This window comes from Salvelinus sp. IW2-2015, linkage group LG35, assembly GCF_002910315.2.
Source record: "Salvelinus sp. IW2-2015 linkage group LG35, ASM291031v2, whole genome shotgun sequence".
Lineage (NCBI taxonomy): Eukaryota > Metazoa > Chordata > Actinopteri > Salmoniformes > Salmonidae > Salvelinus > Salvelinus sp. IW2-2015.
Window position 1 is genome coordinate 11938951 of NC_036874.1, and position 18335 is coordinate 11957285.

The 18335-nt window shown below is 43.5% G+C and overlaps 1 protein-coding gene across 1 annotated transcript in view; it reads left to right on the forward strand.

Annotated features, from left to right (window-relative positions):
• The window catches only part of iglon5 (IgLON family member 5), a 154562-nt gene that overhangs the window by 107940 nt on the left and 28287 nt on the right, over positions 1–18335 (forward strand). Inside the window, exon 2 of the mRNA XM_023980689.2 lies at positions 8292–8370. Coding sequence (XP_023836457.1) covers positions 8292–8370 — 79 coding nt within the window. The remainder of the gene's footprint in view (positions 1–8291; positions 8371–18335) is intronic.

Below are 18335 nucleotides of genomic sequence, written 5' to 3' on the forward strand. Positions count from 1 at the left end.
AACTGCTGTTCCTCTTTCTCTCTCTCTCCTCTTCTCTCTCTCTACCTGTACTTCTATCTCTTTCTCCCTTCTCTCTCTCTCTCTACTTCTATCTCTTTCTCTCTCTCTCTCTACTTCTTCTCTTCTCTCTCTCTCTTCTCTACTTCTTTCTTTTCTCTCTCTCTCTACCTGCTTCTATCTCTTTCTTCTCCTCTCTCTACTTCTATCTCTCTCTCTACCTGTACTTCTATCTTTCTCTCTCTCTCTCTTACTTCTATCTCTCTCTCTCCTGTACTTCTACTCTTCTCTCTCTCTCTCTACTCTATCTCTCTCTCTACTGTTACTTCTATCTTCTCTCTACCTGTACTCTATCTCTCCCTCTACATGTCTTCTATCTCTCTCTCACCTGTACTTCTATATCTCTTTCTACTGTATTGGTAAAAAGCCAATTTGACATTTGCTCAGTACATTGTTTTCACTGAGGAAATGTACGAGTCTGCTGTTAATGATAATGCAGTGGATTTTCCCAAGGTTGCTGTTGATGCAAATCCCACAGTAGTTATTGGGGTCAAATTTGTCTCCACTTTTGTGGATTGGGGTGATCAGTCCTTGGTTCCAATTATTGGGGAAGATGCCAGAGCTAAGGATGATGTTAAAGAGTTGAAGTATAGTCAAATGGAATTTGTGGTCTGTATATTTGATCATTTAATTTAGAATATCATCAACACCACAGGTCTTTATGTTTGGAGGGTTTGTATTTTGTCCTGTAGTTTATTAAATGTAATTGGAGAATCCAGTGGGTTCTGGTAGTCTTCAATAGTTGATACTAAGATTTGTATTTGATCATGTATATGTTTTTTCTGCTTGTTCTTTTTTATAGGGCCAAAAAGATTGGAGAAGTGGTTTATCCATGCATCTCAGTTTTGGATAGATAACTCTTCTTGTTGTTTGATTAGTGTTTTCCAAAAGTGGTAATAGTCTACGGATTCTTCAATTACATTGAGCTGATTTCTGACGTGCTGTTCCTTCTTTTTCCGTAGTTATTTCTGTATTGTTTTAGTTATTCACCATACTGAAGGCATAGACTCAGGTTTTCTGGGTCTCTATGTTTTTGGTTGGATAGGTTTCTCAATTTCTTTCTTAGGTTTTTGCATTCTTCATCAAACCATTTTTTCATTGTTGTTAATTTTCGTAGGTTTTCTGCTTGAAATGTTTCGATTTCTCTCTCTGTCTCTCTCCCTGTGTTATTAATGCTGAAGGGTGGCGGGCATGTGCAGTCTAGCAGGTGTTTTCACGCTCTGTCGTCATATGTCCAACGTCCACCCCATCAACCCTTACACCCCCCTCTCGACTGTGTAGTATTCGAATTGACAAGACCCTGACTCTGCACATCCAACTGTCCAGTGGTGAGACACCACAGACACCCCTTTAGCTTCTCATCTTCGATGTGGTACCCTTCACCCCCCTACCAAGGTCAAAGAGGCAGCCTGTATGCACATCGCACGCTCTAAGAGAGTGACAGAGATGACAGGGGTTGTGATGGTGTGTTTACATGAGTGAGTGTGTCTCTGTGTGTTGATAACTGACTCAGTTTCTGTGTGTTTCGGTGTGTACTTATACACATGGCTGTGGGTGAGTGTGACTGAGTAAGTCTGGGCTGTGTGTGTTGACCTGGTTAACACCGTGTGCAGTGAGGGAGGGTAAAGGCAGGGTGATACAGGTTTTAGAATGAAGGTGCCAATTGAGCTGTAAAAATGTGAATTGAGTGGGGAATAGGGAATAGCAGCCCTCTGGTGTGTAACCTTCGCCGTGTTGTTTTCAGGTTTCAGCTTATGCATACATCATTTGTGTGTGTGTGTGTGTGTGCGCGCGTGCGTGTGTGTGTGTGTCTACGTACGTCAGTGTGCTCCAGCATGTGTCCCACCTGCCTTTGAGCTGAGCCCTGGTACTGAATTAAATTAACCTAAATAAAACCTAGAAAAGCAGTGCACTAAGAAAGAACAATTGAGGACGCACCGTAATATAGCCTACTGTGCAGTGTGGCACGTGCACAAAGCATAGTATAGGTTACAGTATATCCAAGGTTGTTTCATAGAAATAACCTTAAAGAGCGGCTTAACTCACCGATTGTGCATCTGATTTTCTGCTGGTCATTAAGAAAAACGAGATTGTCCCTCTTGAGTCACGGTACAAACAACATAGCCACTACCACTTCCTCAAAATAGTCTGAATTATTATAGGATAAATAAGGATATAGGATATAGGTGCTACATAATGTGCAGGTCTGTCTCACTGCCTGGACGTTCTGCTGCCACGATTGGCTGGAGCGCAATCAATGCAGCTGTTTATTCCGTGCATGACAATTCTCCCTAGGCGTTACAATCCCGTGTTAGTGGGCATGATTGTAAAAACAAACCCAACCCTCAAGTACGTTCTGATGACCTCACTTACACAAATCTCACAAAACTCTGTTTTGGAATATACTGACTTTATGACCAAAGTGATTCTACTTACACTTTTTTGTGTTTCTGACTAACATCGATGCCACATAGGCAGTTTTCAACCAGATACACTTTGCGTTCAGTTGCCCTTTAACAAACACCTACCGCTGGTGACATTTCCTAGGCCTTGGTTATACAGTACATTGGACACAATGACTAATGTCTCCCCTCCCCCATGCAGTGAGAGGTAGTGATGCTGATGCAGCCAGTGTGTTCTTCCTTCCTGGGTTTCTTGGCCAGCCTAGATATCACAGCAGCAAGCAGCACGCTAATGTGATTATGGCTTTTAGCGGAGGATTTTCATGGACATTCTCCATCCCTCTCCATCCTTCAAGGCGCCATTANCAGCACGCTAATGTGATTATGGCTTTTAGCGGAGGATTTTCATGGACATTCTCCATCCCTCTCCATCCTTCAAGGCGCCATTAGTTCTCACTGTGCGATGGCCTGTCCTTGCTGGTGACTGACACACTTAAAGCAAATGCGCACATACTGGACACACACACACACACACACACACACACACACACTGTACAGGTGCACACACACAATAACTGTCTCGAAAGGATCATGAAGAATTGTGGATCTTCAGACACACAAACACACACTCATATTCAACTTATTAGTATTCATCTGCTTAGACTTTGTACAAATTTCAGTACTTTGGAAAAATAAATCTCTCAATTTCCCATTGCCATTGACCATCATTTCAACGCATAATTAGATTCACCTTTTTTTTGCTATTTGTTTATGAGACCGTGACGCGAATCAGAATGCCTGCACCTTTTCATTACGCTGTGCAATCAAGCCATGATTCCACCAAGAGCCCGTGTTTAAATTAAAAGCGTGAGCAATTGGCCTTCAGATGCGGCACTGCTTACAACTGTCACGTTTCCGACCTCTCTCTGCCTGGAATTACACTTGCCAAGCTTAGCGCGTATTGTCTTAGCGCACCTCTTTGCATTAATCAGACAAACCTCCGGGTGCTTCTAAACTCCTGACTGCACAGCGTTTCTTCGCATAAGTCGCTGTTTATTAAACCTTAGAGGCAAGACGGCGGCAGCGGCAGCAGCAGCATAGAGATATTATGGACACGTTAGGAAAGAGATAGAGGAGATTGGTTGAAGATCTAGCAAGGACTCAGACAGGGTTTTGTCCAGAAGGGATACAGGTTTTGTCAAAATGGACTTTTCGTAGCAGGTTTAGAAGAACTTACGCAGTAGGTTAGGAGAATTAACGTTGCAGGTTAGGAGAATTAGGTTAAGGTTAGGGTTAGCTAAAATGCAAAACCCAAAACACTTTTGAGGTCAAATTTAGACATGACCCTCAGACAGTGAGGGTGTCCTAATATGGGCACCGTAAGGGTGGACAGGATGTGCATGCTGGCATTTGGCAGAGTTTGGAGGGACAGAGCTGGTGTCATGCTGAGTTTCTTTCTCTCTCTCGGAGGACCTGATACCTAGGACCATGCCTCAGGACTACCTGGCCTGATGACTCCTTGCTGTCCCCAGTCCACCTGGCCATGCTGCTGCTCCAGTTTCAACTGTTCTGCCTGCGGCTATGGAACCCTGACCTGTTCACCGGACGTGCTACCTGTCCCAGACCTGCTGTTTTCAACTCTCTAGAGACAGCAGGAGTGGTAGAGATACTCTGAATGATTGGCTATGAAAAGCAACTGACATTTACTCCTGAGGTGCTGACCTGCTGCACCCTCGACAACCACTGTGATTATTATTATTTGACCCTGCTGGTCATCTGCTACAAAAATACAATTCAAGGAAGGGAAGCTTCAAGACTACTGTAGCCTAGTCATTTTGAAAATATAAGCGCTTTAGGGCTGGGTGTTATATAGAATTAATTTAATTAATTTGAATTTATGTTTTAAGACGGTATTCCAAATGCTGTATCACAAGAATCAAATTATTATTTATTTTTTTATGAGCATTTATGTCCACTTGTTCTCATGTTGTCTTTTTGGTATCATCTCCTCCACTCCTTCTATCCTGTGTGCAATTGATCATTTACACACACACACACACACACCCACACACACACACACACACACACACACACACACACACACACACACACACACACACACCACACACACACACACACACACACACACACACACACACACACACACACACACACACACACCATAGCCTGGTTCCTCTCTAGGTTTCTTCCTAGGTTCTGCCTTTCTAGGAGTGTTTCCTACCACCGTGCTTCTACACCTGCATTGCTTGCTGTTGGGGTTTTAGGCTGGGTTTCTGTACAGCACTTTGTGACATCAGCAGATGTAAGAAGGGCTTATAAATACATTTGATTGACTTGAGTATAGACCTGCCACTTGTTCAGTCCACTTGTTCTCATGTTGTCTTTTTGGTATCATCTCCTCCACTCCTTCTATCCTGTGTGCAATTGATCATTTACACACCACACACACACACACACACACACACACACACACACACACACACACACACACAACACACACACACACACACACACACACACACACACACACAACACACACACACAAACAACAACAACAACAACAACAACAACAACAACAATGAGAGATCAATTCTTCCTCTCTGACAAAATCAGTTTCAACTGAGAAGGGTGCAATTGCGTGCAGCAAATATGCTAACGAGTGCAAATGAAAAAAGAAAAAAATTGCAAAGACAGGCAGTCCAGCTCATAAAGTTATGCATATATAGGTAGGAGCTACCGAATGCCATGTTTGGTGAGTTTGGACTTTTACAAGCGAATGTGAACGAGAGATATTGTGTAAATGAACAGTACTGGCTCTGGAGCAGCATACACACGGTGTCTGTGAGGACTCTGGTGTCGCTAGGGCAACCTGCCTGCCTGCTCTGCTCGAGAAGTAGACTGGCCGAGAACGGAGAGGAGAGAAAATGCAAGGAAATTTAAAAATAGCAGTGGCAGTTGTACAGTTAACTCATCCAAAGGGCTTTGACCTCCCGAACGCAGCAGAAAGCCAACACAATATGATTCCTCGTCACTTTATTAATTCAGCTACTTACTTAGATAACTAGCAAGTTAAACTTAGGGATCGTGTTAATACAAAATTATTTGTTTTTCATACAGCAAAAAAATATAAAATGCATAAGAAATATCTTGCTGAGTTTTATAAACGCAGATTTAAAATGCTTCTTATTGTAATTTCTGCTCGGAATCAGACTCATTTTGTGCCTCAGTTGCACTTCCCAAATTCGATTAGAATTCATAAACGGGCATTCTATCAGCAGACAGTGTTCTGACTGATCTTTAGCTACTTTTCTCTGGTACTTTTCTAGGTGTAGCTAGCCTACTTTACTCCAGTAAAATGCAAGATTAACTTGAAGAAAAACATTAGGAAATGTAGCTTGCTACATTCTTTATATGATATACAGACATATGATTGCCATGCATAGTTATTGCAAAAAATACATGTGTTTTTCCTTGTAAGCTCATTTAGCCTACTTGTGTGGCTGCCAGCCAAATAGCATTGCACTTCTGTTGTCATGTAATGAAAATGAGGTTATTATCTGACGAAGATGTTGCACTAATATATTTTCGGTGAAGAAAAACTGTAGTTGCAAGTCCCTGATCACTCTTTATGTTCATTGATAAGCAAAGAGAACACGGTTGACTTTCAATATAAAACGTGACCTCTGTCAATACACAGCTGGACTCGCCTGCTCCCACTTCCTCCAGTTGTGCTATTTACAAACAAACATGTGATTGTCTCATCTGTTCGGGAGAACTATGGTACGCTTCATAATGTAAAATAATGTGACAGGTGAAATGAAGAACGCAATCTGCTTTATCTTCTAACATATTGCACAAGTTGACTTAAAAAGTAGATACACATATTCAAATGTATAGAGAAACATCAAATAAATAGTTTCAACGTTATTGGCGGTATTGAAAAACCATCCTGTGACTATTTCCAAATAAATACCTGTGTATACGGTATATACGGTATACCGCCCAAGTCTAATTCCTGCATCTGCAGGAACACCTCTTTATACTTCTATTGGTACATTGTTTTGCTAGGACTCCGGTACACAGCAGGCTGGATAGGTAGCTAGCTAGCTAACGATAGCCAGGACACAGGTAGACAGTGTCCTTCGCTCCCACCTGTCAGGCACTGATTTCCCACAGCTCTGTTAACGACAGCAAGGGCAGGTCTTCAGCAAGTGGGTAGCGAAGGACACTGTGTGCTAGCTATTTAGCTAGGAGGACTCCAGTACACAACGGGCGGGAAGTGGGGGCGACACCGGTAGCTAGCTAGCTAGGACATCGGTAGACCCCTCTTGACCCACATTTTAATCGCATAGACAATCAGGGGAAATCCAGAACATCAAAAGTGTCACACAAGCATGAAGATGGCGTGCTCGATTGCAGGAACCCATGGGAATGCMCCGAATTGCTGGCTGCAATCACACACTATTGTTTCAACTCTGTATTTGCGGGTTGGTCGAACAGAATCGGTCCTATGGACACCGAAACACATTGAGACATTATTTTACATTTACGTCATTTAGCAGACGCTCTTATCCAGAGCGACTTACAAATTGGAAAGTTCATACATATTCATCCTGGTCCCCCCGTGGGAATTGAACCCACAACCCTGGCGTTGCAAGCGCCATGCTCTACCAACTGAGCCACACGGGATTTTACTGTAGTAGAGGAGAAATGAACCTTTCTATTGATGCCCTTTTTAGGTCTCAACTCCTCAAATTGCGTGCAGAGCGGACACTTCTAAAACGGGAGTATCAATGAACATTGATTCTGGAAAATAAAGGCTCAGTCTGTCGCACGTGGCATTTATGATACCATGTACCACTAATAACATTTTAGCCAAAGACTGTTATACTAGCTGTCTAGTCTGTGTTTTATAATTGTGCAAAAAGCATCAAACACTATTACATAAGGAATTGGAAACTCGTTCCCATTCTGAGAAATAGGTTAGGCCACTTGATTTCAACATCTGAACAAAGTAAGGCTAGCATGCTATTCAAACAGTTGGAGACGGACAGAACGATGTGTTCATAACCATTCAACTGTTCTACCTTGGTATCTAGCAAATAGATCCAAGTTGGCTAAAGATCAGCTGGCTACTCACTAGCACGTGGGCTCGTGCTACAGATATTGTTTATGAGACCTGTGTTCATTTTCTATAAAGTTAGTCATTATTAGTGAATGTGTATTATGCATGGTTCTGGTTAAATTTGTAACAAAAAAGGGCATTTTCATAGACAGACGATGGCCCACACGTATCAACCCCAGCTTTTCATTTCGTTTAATTCCTGTGGTAGTGTGTGTTCGCGTGCGCTTGTGTGACTGTCTTGGTGTGTGTGCGTGTGTCTATTTGTAGGCAGGGTGAGCCTCACTGTACGCATCCCTCCTGTTGCCGTTGGTGTCCCTTCATTTCACGCTCTGATGCCCCTGCGTGAATCCTCCTCTTCCCCCGGCTCATTATCAACACTGTTCAATGAGACACCCACACATGGGATGGGGGGGGGGAGAAACCAAATCATTATTCAAATAATACAGGGGGTCAGTGCATAATCTACAACACCTTTGTTTGTATATTTCTGACTTTCCCGTCACAAATAACTAAGTAAACCGCCAAACACATCCAGCCTGACCTGGATCAATGAGGTACTCAGCACCATGGCGGCTGAGATGCCAACCAGGGGATTTGGGTATTGAGAATGCGAATGGACCGTCTGTTGTTGTTATAACGGCATTATGCTCACCCTCCTCCCTCTCTTCTCTCATTTTCCTTGGCAGGGCCAAGTGTGCACGGAGCCGAATTCGGCCACCTGCCCGACAACATTACAGTGCTGGAAGGCGAGAGCATCATTCTGAGGTAACACTTTGATCCTACACCTGCACCTACTAATTACATGTTGAAATTGTTTTTTTTTTCACCTGTCATCATGCTGACTTAATTGCCAATTCACTGTCATAAAAACCTCATGAGGTTATACCCCAACTAGGTTGAAAAATGTTCCTCAGAAAAACTGCCATTTTGTCAATATCCTGGACTTTGAGGCCTTCATAAAAGCCTACTGTCTATCAACATTTTAACTATTTAACCCGCTGTCAGGTGTCATTCCAAATCTGGTCACCGTCACTGTCATCTCATATTGGCTAGCCCTAGAACCATAGATCACCGGCAGGCTCCTGTAGTTGATATATGATGCCCTTTCATACTTACAGGCTCATCTATTCATTGCATGGGCGATTAAAGGTAATATCACTGGCCTATTCACTGGAGGCCATGTGATCTACCTCACAGAGATTTTTTTTTACCCTGGCCACATCAATTAAACATAAGCACTCAGGCTTATCCTCTCCTGGCCTGGTCCCCAGCTGAAGCTTGTAAGGACATCTAGTGGTGAAGGACAGTACTGTAGTCATACTGTCACGAAAACATTTGTAGTTCAGAAACTGCGAAAATTACATTCCAAACTCAAAATAATATTTGTATTCATATATACGTATAGACTGAGTGTACAAAACATTAGGAACATCTGCTCTTTGCATGACTGACTGACCAGGTGAAAGCTATGATCCCTTATTGATGTCACTTGTTAAATCTGCTCAGAGTAGATGAAGGGGAGGAGACAGGTTAAAGAAGGATTTTTAAGCCTTGAGACAATTGAGACATGGATTGTGTATGTGTGCCAATCAGAGGGTGAATGGGCAACACCGAATATTTAAATGCCTTTGAACGGGTTATGGTAGTAGGTGCCAGGCGCACTGGTTTGAGTGTGTCAAGAACTGCAACGCTGCTGGGTTTTTCACGCTAAACTATTTCCCATGTGTATCAAGAATAGTATCACCCAAAGGACATCCAGCCAACATGGGCCAGCATCCCTGTGGAACGCTTTCGACACCTTGTAGAATCCATCCCCCGACAAATTGAGGCTGTTCTGAGCGCAAAAGGGTGGGCAACTCAATTTTAGAAAGGTGTTCCTAATGTTTTGTACACTCAGTGTATATTACCAGGGTAGTTACATTGAGATAAAATCTGGTTTTCAAGAAAGTCTTGTGAGGAAATAGTATATTAAAGAAAATAAAGTAGTCAAAGGAGTGGGCGAGTTTGTTTTGCGTTACCCGGTGCCTGGGGTACATGCAGGTGGAGATTTCACTTGGAATGAACTTGCCCAGTCTGAACTGCTTGAGGTTATATCAGACAGTTCTGAAAAACTATTACTAATCTACTCTAGACCTTTTCAAATGTTAAAACAATAACATGTTCTGTTTGCACGCACAACCAAGAGATTCCCCACACACCGGTTGAATCAACTTTGTTTCCACTTCATTTAAATGAAATTACACTGAACCAACGTGGAATAGATGTTGAATTGACGTCTGCCCAGTGGGATCCTGCACTGCAGCGCGCCATTATTGACTAGCTAGCTAGTTAATTGACTACAGTAGCTAGCACAAAATTAAAAGGTTAACCAAAAAACAGAACAAATTAGTTGTATAAACACATTGACTTCTTGCTACCAGATCAACAAAACAAAATCATCAAGCAACATTTATTTCCTGTTTATTATCCATTTGCTCTGGTGGTGTTGGCTACATTTAACTAGCACAGCAAATAACCACAGAGCTAGCGCGATGTGAAGGTAGAGAAAGATCCACTTACCTTGTTAGCCAGCTGGATAAATACATTTCTCTCACAACAGCCAACAAAATAACTAAACTAAATGTAGCTAGTCTACAAGTCCAATGTTTGACGGCCACATTGTTTACATCAAAAGTTAGGTAGCAGCAGTAATTACCACTATCAGCCCCTCTCTCCCCCCTCACCAATCTGTCTCTCCTAGCTCTTTATCTGCTTCCTCCAAACACAACTATATTTTACCCAGGTGTATTGCCCACGTAGTTTCAATTAAGAAACATACTGGATTTTTTATGAACCGCTACCTTGTGCTTGGTATGTATTATCAACCTCACATTACGAGACCTAGCTAGTGGTTTGTTTACACAACTATAATACAAATGCATATAATTACAACAGGATGATCAAAATGTAATTTGAAATGAATTCAAATTAACCTTCAAATATTCCTTTCTGCACTCCCTCATGATAGTGATATTTGCGACCTGACCAAATTCCCACAGAAATTTGAGTTATAGATCTGTCATTCGCTTTGAAAGCAAGTCTAAGAAGCGGTATATCTAGTCTATGTGCGCTATTTCTATGCTTGCTAAGTCGTTTTTGCATCTTTTGCTTTTGGTTTTGTACACTAACTTCAAAAAGCTGAAAATACAATATTTTTGGTTATTTAAAATATATTTCATAGCGGTTTAGATGGTATAATGATTCTCTATACTGCTTGTTTTGTCACATAAACTGAAATTAGGCAAACTATTAGAATCTTAGCAACCAGAAAACAGCGGAGTAATTTCAGCATATTGCAACTTTAAGGCCTACCTTCATTACAAGGGTAGGGCTTGCACTAATCCATTTCATGAAGCATGTACAGTAGCTGTAAATGTCAAATCTGGTATCCATCAACATGGTTAGCCTCATTAATTGTCCGTAACACTTAATCTTAAGGGCTCCACATTACATATGTAATTACACGGTAACAAGTATTCTAAACAATTGAAATAATTTATAGTTACACTGTATTTTAACAACATGTAACTGGTGGTAATTGCAGTCTGTAATTACAGGGGTGTAACAACGAATGCTTGTTACTATGCTTGTTTCAAATTTCAAAGTTTCCGATAACATCCCAACTCACCATATTTCAGTGTTAGTGAATTGAAAACCGACCACCTCAGTGATCCAACTCTGCAATAAAGGGCTCTAGAGTCTGATGCCCAGTACCAATAGCAAAAACGGATTAAAAAACGGTTCACATAAAGAAAAGATTAGTAGATCAAGCTAACGTTTGAGTCAGTGTTGTAGTACTCGAGACGGTCTCGAGACCTCATTTTGAGTGTCTCGGTCTTGTCTCATTGTTGGATACATTTGTATTTGGTCTTGACTCGGTCTCGGACAGTGAGGACTCTTAATTTCTTACTGAAACCAGCCGAGACCAGCAGAGTGAAAAACTCAGAATTATCGGCTTCCATTCAGTAAGCGAACAAAACCGCTTTGCCAGGCCAAATATATATACTCCTTTTTTAGAACATTAATACCTGAACAGTCTTTATATCTATAGTGCATTCGTAAAGTATTAAGTATTTAATAGTATTTTCACATTTTGTTACGTTACAGCCCTATTCTTATTTTTTCTCATCAATTTAGACACAATACCCCATAATGACAAAGCAAACACAGGTTTTTAGACATTTTAACAAATCTATTAAAAAAAATACGTAAATGTCACATTTACATAAGTATTCAGACCCTTTACTCAGTATTTTGTAAAGGCACCTTTGGCAGTGATTACAGCCTTGAGTCTTCTTGGGTATGACGCTACAAACTTGGTATACATGCATTTGGGGAGTTTCTCTCATTCTTCTCTGCAAATCCTCTCAAGCTCTGTCAGGTTGGATGGGGAGCGTCGCTGCACAGCTATTTTCAGGTCTCTCCAGAGAAGTTCGATCTGGTTCTAGAGAAGCTTGTTTCTCATGGTCTGAGAGTCTTTAGGTGCCTTTTGGCAAACTCCAAGAAGGCTGTCATGTGCCTTTTTACTGACGAGTAGCTTCCATCTGGCCACTCTACCATAAAGATCTGATTGGTAGAGTGCTGCAGAGATGGTTGTCCTTCTGGAAGGTTCTCCCATCTCCACAGAGGAACTCTGGAGCTCTGTCAGAGTGACCATCGGGTTCTTGGTCACCTCCCTGACCAAGGCCCTTCTCCCCTGATTGCTCAGTTTGGCTGGGCGGCCAGCTCTAGGAAGAGTCTTGGTGGTTCCAAACTTCTTCCATTTAGGAATGATGGAGGCCGCTGTGTTCTTGGGGACCTTCAATGCTGCCGACATTTTTTGGCACCCTTCTCCAGATTTGTGCCTCGACACAATCCTGTCTCAGAGCTCTATGAGCAATTCCTTCGACCTCGTGGCTTGGTGTTTGCTTTGACATGCACTGTCAACTGTGAGATCTTAAATAGACAGGTGGGTATTTATATAGCCCATCTTACATCAGCTGATATCTCCAAGTTTTCTCTTCAGTGTTAACCCTTTCCAACAAAAACTTTAATCAGAACATAATTGAAAAATCACACACAGAACGAGCAGTATGGCTGGTGGAATTGTCATGCTGGAGGGTCATGTAAGGATGAGTCTGCAGGAAGGGTACAATATGAGGGAGGAGGATGTCTTCCCTGTAACGCACAGCGTTGAGATTGCCTGCAATGACAACAAGCACAATCCGATGATGCTGTGACACACCGCCCCAGACCATGACGGACCCTCCACCTCAAAATCGATCCCGATCCAGAGTACAGGCCTCGTTGTAACGCTCATTCCTTCGATGATAACCGCAAATCCGACCATCACCCCTGGTGAGACAAAACAGCGACTCGTCAGTGAAGAGCACTTTTTGCCAGCCCTGTCTGGTCCAGCGACGGTGGGTTTGTGCCCATAGGCGACGTTGTTGCCTATGGGCAACAGGCCTACACGCCCTCAGTCCAGCCTCTCTCAGCCTATTGCGGACAGTCTGAGCACTGATGGAGGGATTGTGCGTTCCTGGTGTAACTCGGGCAGTTGTTGTTGCCATCCTGTACCTGTCCCGCAGGTGTGTTGTCTGGATGTTCCAATCCTGTGCAGGTGTTACACATGGTCTGCCACTGCGAGGATGATCAGCTGTCTCCCTGTAGTGCTGTCTTAGGCGTCTCACAGTACGGACATTGCAATTTATTGCACTAGCCACATCTGCAGTCCTCATGCTCCCCGATTCACATTCCTATTTTCGTTGGGGGTGGCTTTTTGGGGTGGCTTCGGATGGTGTATTCCCGTTTACGCCATGAATCATGGTCACCCATTAACCGCTGGCGGACTGGTGTCCACGACTTGTTCATGTGGGAGACACGTTGGCGATCCCGCTGGCGATCTACTGCCATTTGGTGTTTTTTATGGGCTGTGTTTTTTCAGATCGCGTCAGTAGCAAGTTAGTACCCGCCTTTCCCTTACGTCCTTGTCGACTTTGCATTCTCAGTGCTGCTGCCCTCTGTGCCTGGATTCTGCATAAACCCTGCACTCATTGCATCTCTTACGTCACTATGCTTCTCTGTACCCCGCCCTCCAACGCGTCTTTGTTGAAGGCTGTTTAGTGCCGTCCCTCTTCCACAACAATGTGGTGTCCCACATGTGTCATCGTACCATTTCTATTCGGCTCAACCTGTGGTTATTCCAAGAATTCCACAACGCATTGGGATAACAGTTGTTTAAACCAACCCTTTACAAGTGACTATGCTTAAATAATAACAGAAACTAGCAGCGGCGTAAAAGAGGGGGTGGGGGGGTGGGCAATGCAAATAGTCTGGGAACACATTTGATTAGATGTTCAGGAGTCTTATGGCTTGGGCTGATGCTGATTAGAAGCCTCTTGGACCTAGACTTGGCGCCCGGACCCAAAAGTTTGGGGTCACTTAGAAATGTCCCTTGTTTTTGAAAGAAAATCAAATTTTTTGTCCATTAAATGACATAAAAATTGATCAGAAATCAAATCAATCAAATCAAATTTTATTAGTCACATACACATGGTAGCAGATGTTAATGCGAGTGTAGCGAAATGCTTGTGCTTCTAGTTCCGACAATGCAGTAATAACCAACAAGTAATTCTAACCTAACAATTCCAACAACTACACCTTATACACACACACAAGTGTAAAGGGATAAAGAATAGTACATAAAGATATATGAATGAGTGGTGTACATAACGGCATGGCAAGATGCAGTAGATGGTATAGAGTACGGTATATACATATGAGATGAGTACTGTAGGTATGTAAACATAAAGTGGCATAGTTTAAAGTGGCTAGTGGTACATGTATTACATAAGATGGCAAGATGCAGTAGATGATATAGAGTACAGTATATACATATGAGATGGGTAATGTAGGGTATGTAAACATTATATTAAGTGGCATTGTTTAAAGTGGCTAGTGGTACATTTTTACATAATTGTAAAAATGTACAAGCCGAATTTCTTCAGCTCCTGAGGTTGAAGAGGCGCTGCTGCGCCTTCTTCACAACGCTGTCTGTGTGGTGTGACACATTCAATTTGTCCGTGATGTGTACACCGAGGAACTTAAAACTTTCCACCTTCTCCACTACTGACCCGTCGATGTGGATAGGGGGTGCTCCCTCTGCTGTTTCCTGAAGTCCACAATCATCTCCTTGTTTGTTGATGAGTTGAGTGTGAGGTTATTTTCCTGACACACACCCGAGGGCCCTCACCTCCTCCCTGTAGGCCGTCTCGTCGTTGTTGGTAATCAAGCCTACCACTGTCATCCGCAAACTTGATGATGAGTTGGAGGCGTGCATGGCCACGCAGTCGTGGGTGAACAGGGAGTACAGGAGAGGGCTCAGAACGCACCCTTGTGGGGCCCCAGTGTTGAGGATGCGGGGTGGTCCTACCTCACCACCTGGGGGCGGCCCGTCGGGAAGTCCAGGACCCAGTTGCACAGGGCGGTTCGAGACCAGGGTCTCGAGCTTGATGACGAGTTTGGAGGGTACTATGGTGTTAAATGCTGAGCTGTAATCGATGAACAGCATTCTCACATGGGTATCCCTCTTGTCCAGATGGGTTAGGGCAGTGTGCAGTGTGGTTGCGATTGCGTCGTCTGTGGACCTATTGGGTCGGTAAGCAAAATGGAGTGGGTCTAGGGTGTCCGGTAGGGTGGTGGTGATATGGTCCTTGACTAGTCTCTCAAAGCACCTCATGATGACGGAAGTGAGTTCTACGGCGGCGGTAGTCGTTAAGCTCAGTTACCTTAGCTTTCTTGGGAACAGGAACAATGGTGGCCTCTTGAAGCATGTGGAACAGCAGACTGGGATAAGGATTGATTGAAATGTCCGTAAACACACCAGCCAGCTGGTCTGCGCATGCTCTGAGGACGCGGCTGATGCCGTCTGGGCCTGCAGCCTTGCGAGGGTTAACACGTTAAATGTTTTACTCACCTTCGGGCAGTGAAGGAGAGCCCGCAGGTTTTGGTAGGGGGCCGTGTCAGTGGCACTGTATTGTCTCAAAGCGAAAAAAAAAAGTTGTTTAGCCTGTCTGGGAGCAAGACATCCTGGTCCGCGACGGGCTGGTTTTCTTTTTGTAATCCGTGATTGACTGTAGACCCTGCCACATACCTCTTGTGTCTGAGCTGTTGAATTGCGACTCGAATTTTTGTCTCTGTATGGAACTTAGCCTGTTTGATGTGCTTGCGGAGAGAAATAGCTACACTGTTTTATCTCGGTCATGCTTCCGGTCACCTTGCCCTGGTTAAAGCAGTGGTTCGTGCTTTCAAGTTTCACGCGATGCTGCCGTCAATCCACGGTTTCTGGTTGGGAATGTTTTAATCGTTGCTGTGGGGTAGACATCGTCAATGCACTTCCTAATGAACTCGCTCACCGAATCAGCATATTCGTCAATATTGTTGTTGGACGCAATGCGGACATATTCCAATCGCGTGATCGAAGCAGTCTTGAAGCGTGGATTCAGATTGGTCGGACCAGCGTTGAACAGACCTGAGCGCGGGCTTGTTGTTTTTAGTTTTCTGTTTGTAGGCTGGAATCAACAAAATGGAGTCGTGGTCAGCTTTTCCGAAAGGGGGGCGGGGAGGCCTTATATGCGTCGCGGAAATTAGTAATAACAATTGATCTAGGTTTTCCCAGCCCTGGTAGCACAATCGATTGCTGATAGAATTTAGGGAGTTTTGTTTTAGATTAGCCTTGTTAAATCCCCAGCTACGATGATGCAGCCTCAGGGTGTGTGGTTTCCAGTTTACAAAGAGTCAGAAAAGTTCGTATCAGGGCCATCGATTGTGTCGTTGGGGGGAAGATATATACTCGGCTGTGATTATGATTGAGAATTCTTGGTAGTAATGCGGTGCACATTTGATGTGGAGAGTTCTAGATCAGGTGAACAGAATGACTTGAGTTTCCTGTGTTTTGTTATGATGAATCACACCACGTCGTTTAATCATAAGGCATTACCCCCCGCCCCTCTTCTTACCAGAAGATGTTTGTTTCTGTCGGCGCGATGCATGAAGAAACCAGCTGGCTGCAACCGACTCGTAGCGTCTCTTGAGTTAGCCATGTTTCCGTGAAGCAGAGACACGTTGCATCCCTGATGTTCTCTCTGGAATGCTACCCGTGCTCGGATTTCATCAACCTTATTGTCAAGAGACCTGGACATTGGCGAGTAGTATGCTAGGGAGTGGAGCGCGATGTGCCCGTCTCCGAAGCCTGACCACGAGAACCGCCTCGTTTGCCCCTTTATCGGCGTCGCACAGGGTCGCCGGCTGGAGATCAGATCCATATGTATTGGGTGGAAGGCAAAACACTGGATCCGTTTCGGGAAAGTTATTCCTGGTGGATACGATGATGAGTTGACGTTAATCGTATATTCAGTAGTTCCTCCCGACTGTATGTAATGAAACCTAAGATTACCTGGGGTACCGATGTAAGAAATAACACATAAAAAAGCAAAATACTGCATATTTTCCAAGGAACGCGAAGCGAGGCGGCCATCTCTTTCCGGCGCCGGATGTAGATACAGTGTAGACATTGTTAATGTTGTAAATTACCATTGTAGCTGGAAACGGCAGATTTTTTATGGAATATCTAAATAGGCGTACAGAGGCCCATTATAGCAACCATCACTCCTGTGTTCCAATGGCACGTTGTGTTAGCTAATCCAAGTTTATAATTTTAAAAGTCTAATTGATGATTAGAAAACGCTTTTCCAATTATGTTAGCACAGCTGAAAAATGCTGTTCTGATTAAAGAAGCAATAAAACTGGCCTTCTTTAGACTAGTTGAGTATCTGAAGCATCAGCATTTGTGGGTTCGATTACAGGCTCAAAATGGCCAGAACCAAATAACTTTCTTCTGAAACTCATCAGTCTATTCTTGTTCTGACAAATGAAGGCTATTCCATGCGAGAAATTGCCAAGAAACTGAAGATCTTGTACAACGCTGCATACTACTCCCTTCACAGAACAGCACAAACTGGCTCTAACCAGAATAGAAAGAGGAGTGGGAGGCCCCGGTGCACAACTGAGCAAGAGGACAAGTAGATTAGAGTGTCTAGTTTGAGAAACAGACGCCTCACAAGTCCTCAACTGGCAGCTTCATTAAATAGTACCCGCAAAACACCAGTCTCAACGTCAACAGTGAAGAGGCGACTCCGGGATGCTGGCCTTCTAGGCAGAGTTGCTAAGAAAAAGCCATTTCTCAGTCTGGCCAATAAAAATAAAAGATTAAGATGGGCAAAAGAACACAGACACTGGACAGAGGAAAATTGGAAAAAAGTGTTATGGACAGACTAATCTAAATTTGAGGTGTTCGGATCACAAAGAAGAACATTCCTGAGACACAGAAAAAATGTAAAGCTGCTGGAGGAGTGCTTGATGCCATCTGTCAAGCGTGGTCTGGGGGTGCTTTGGTGGTGGTAAAGTGGGAGATTTGTACAGGGTAAAATGAATCTTGAAGAAGGAAGGCTATGACTCCATTTTGCAATGCCATGCCGTACCTTGTGGACAGCGCTTAATTGGAGACAATTTCCTCCTACAACAGGACAATGACCCAAAGCACAGCTCCAAACTATGCAATAACTATTTAGGGAAGAAGCAGTCAGCTGGTATTCTGTCTATAATGGAGTGGCCAGCACAGTCACCGGATCTCAACCCTATTGAGCTGTTGT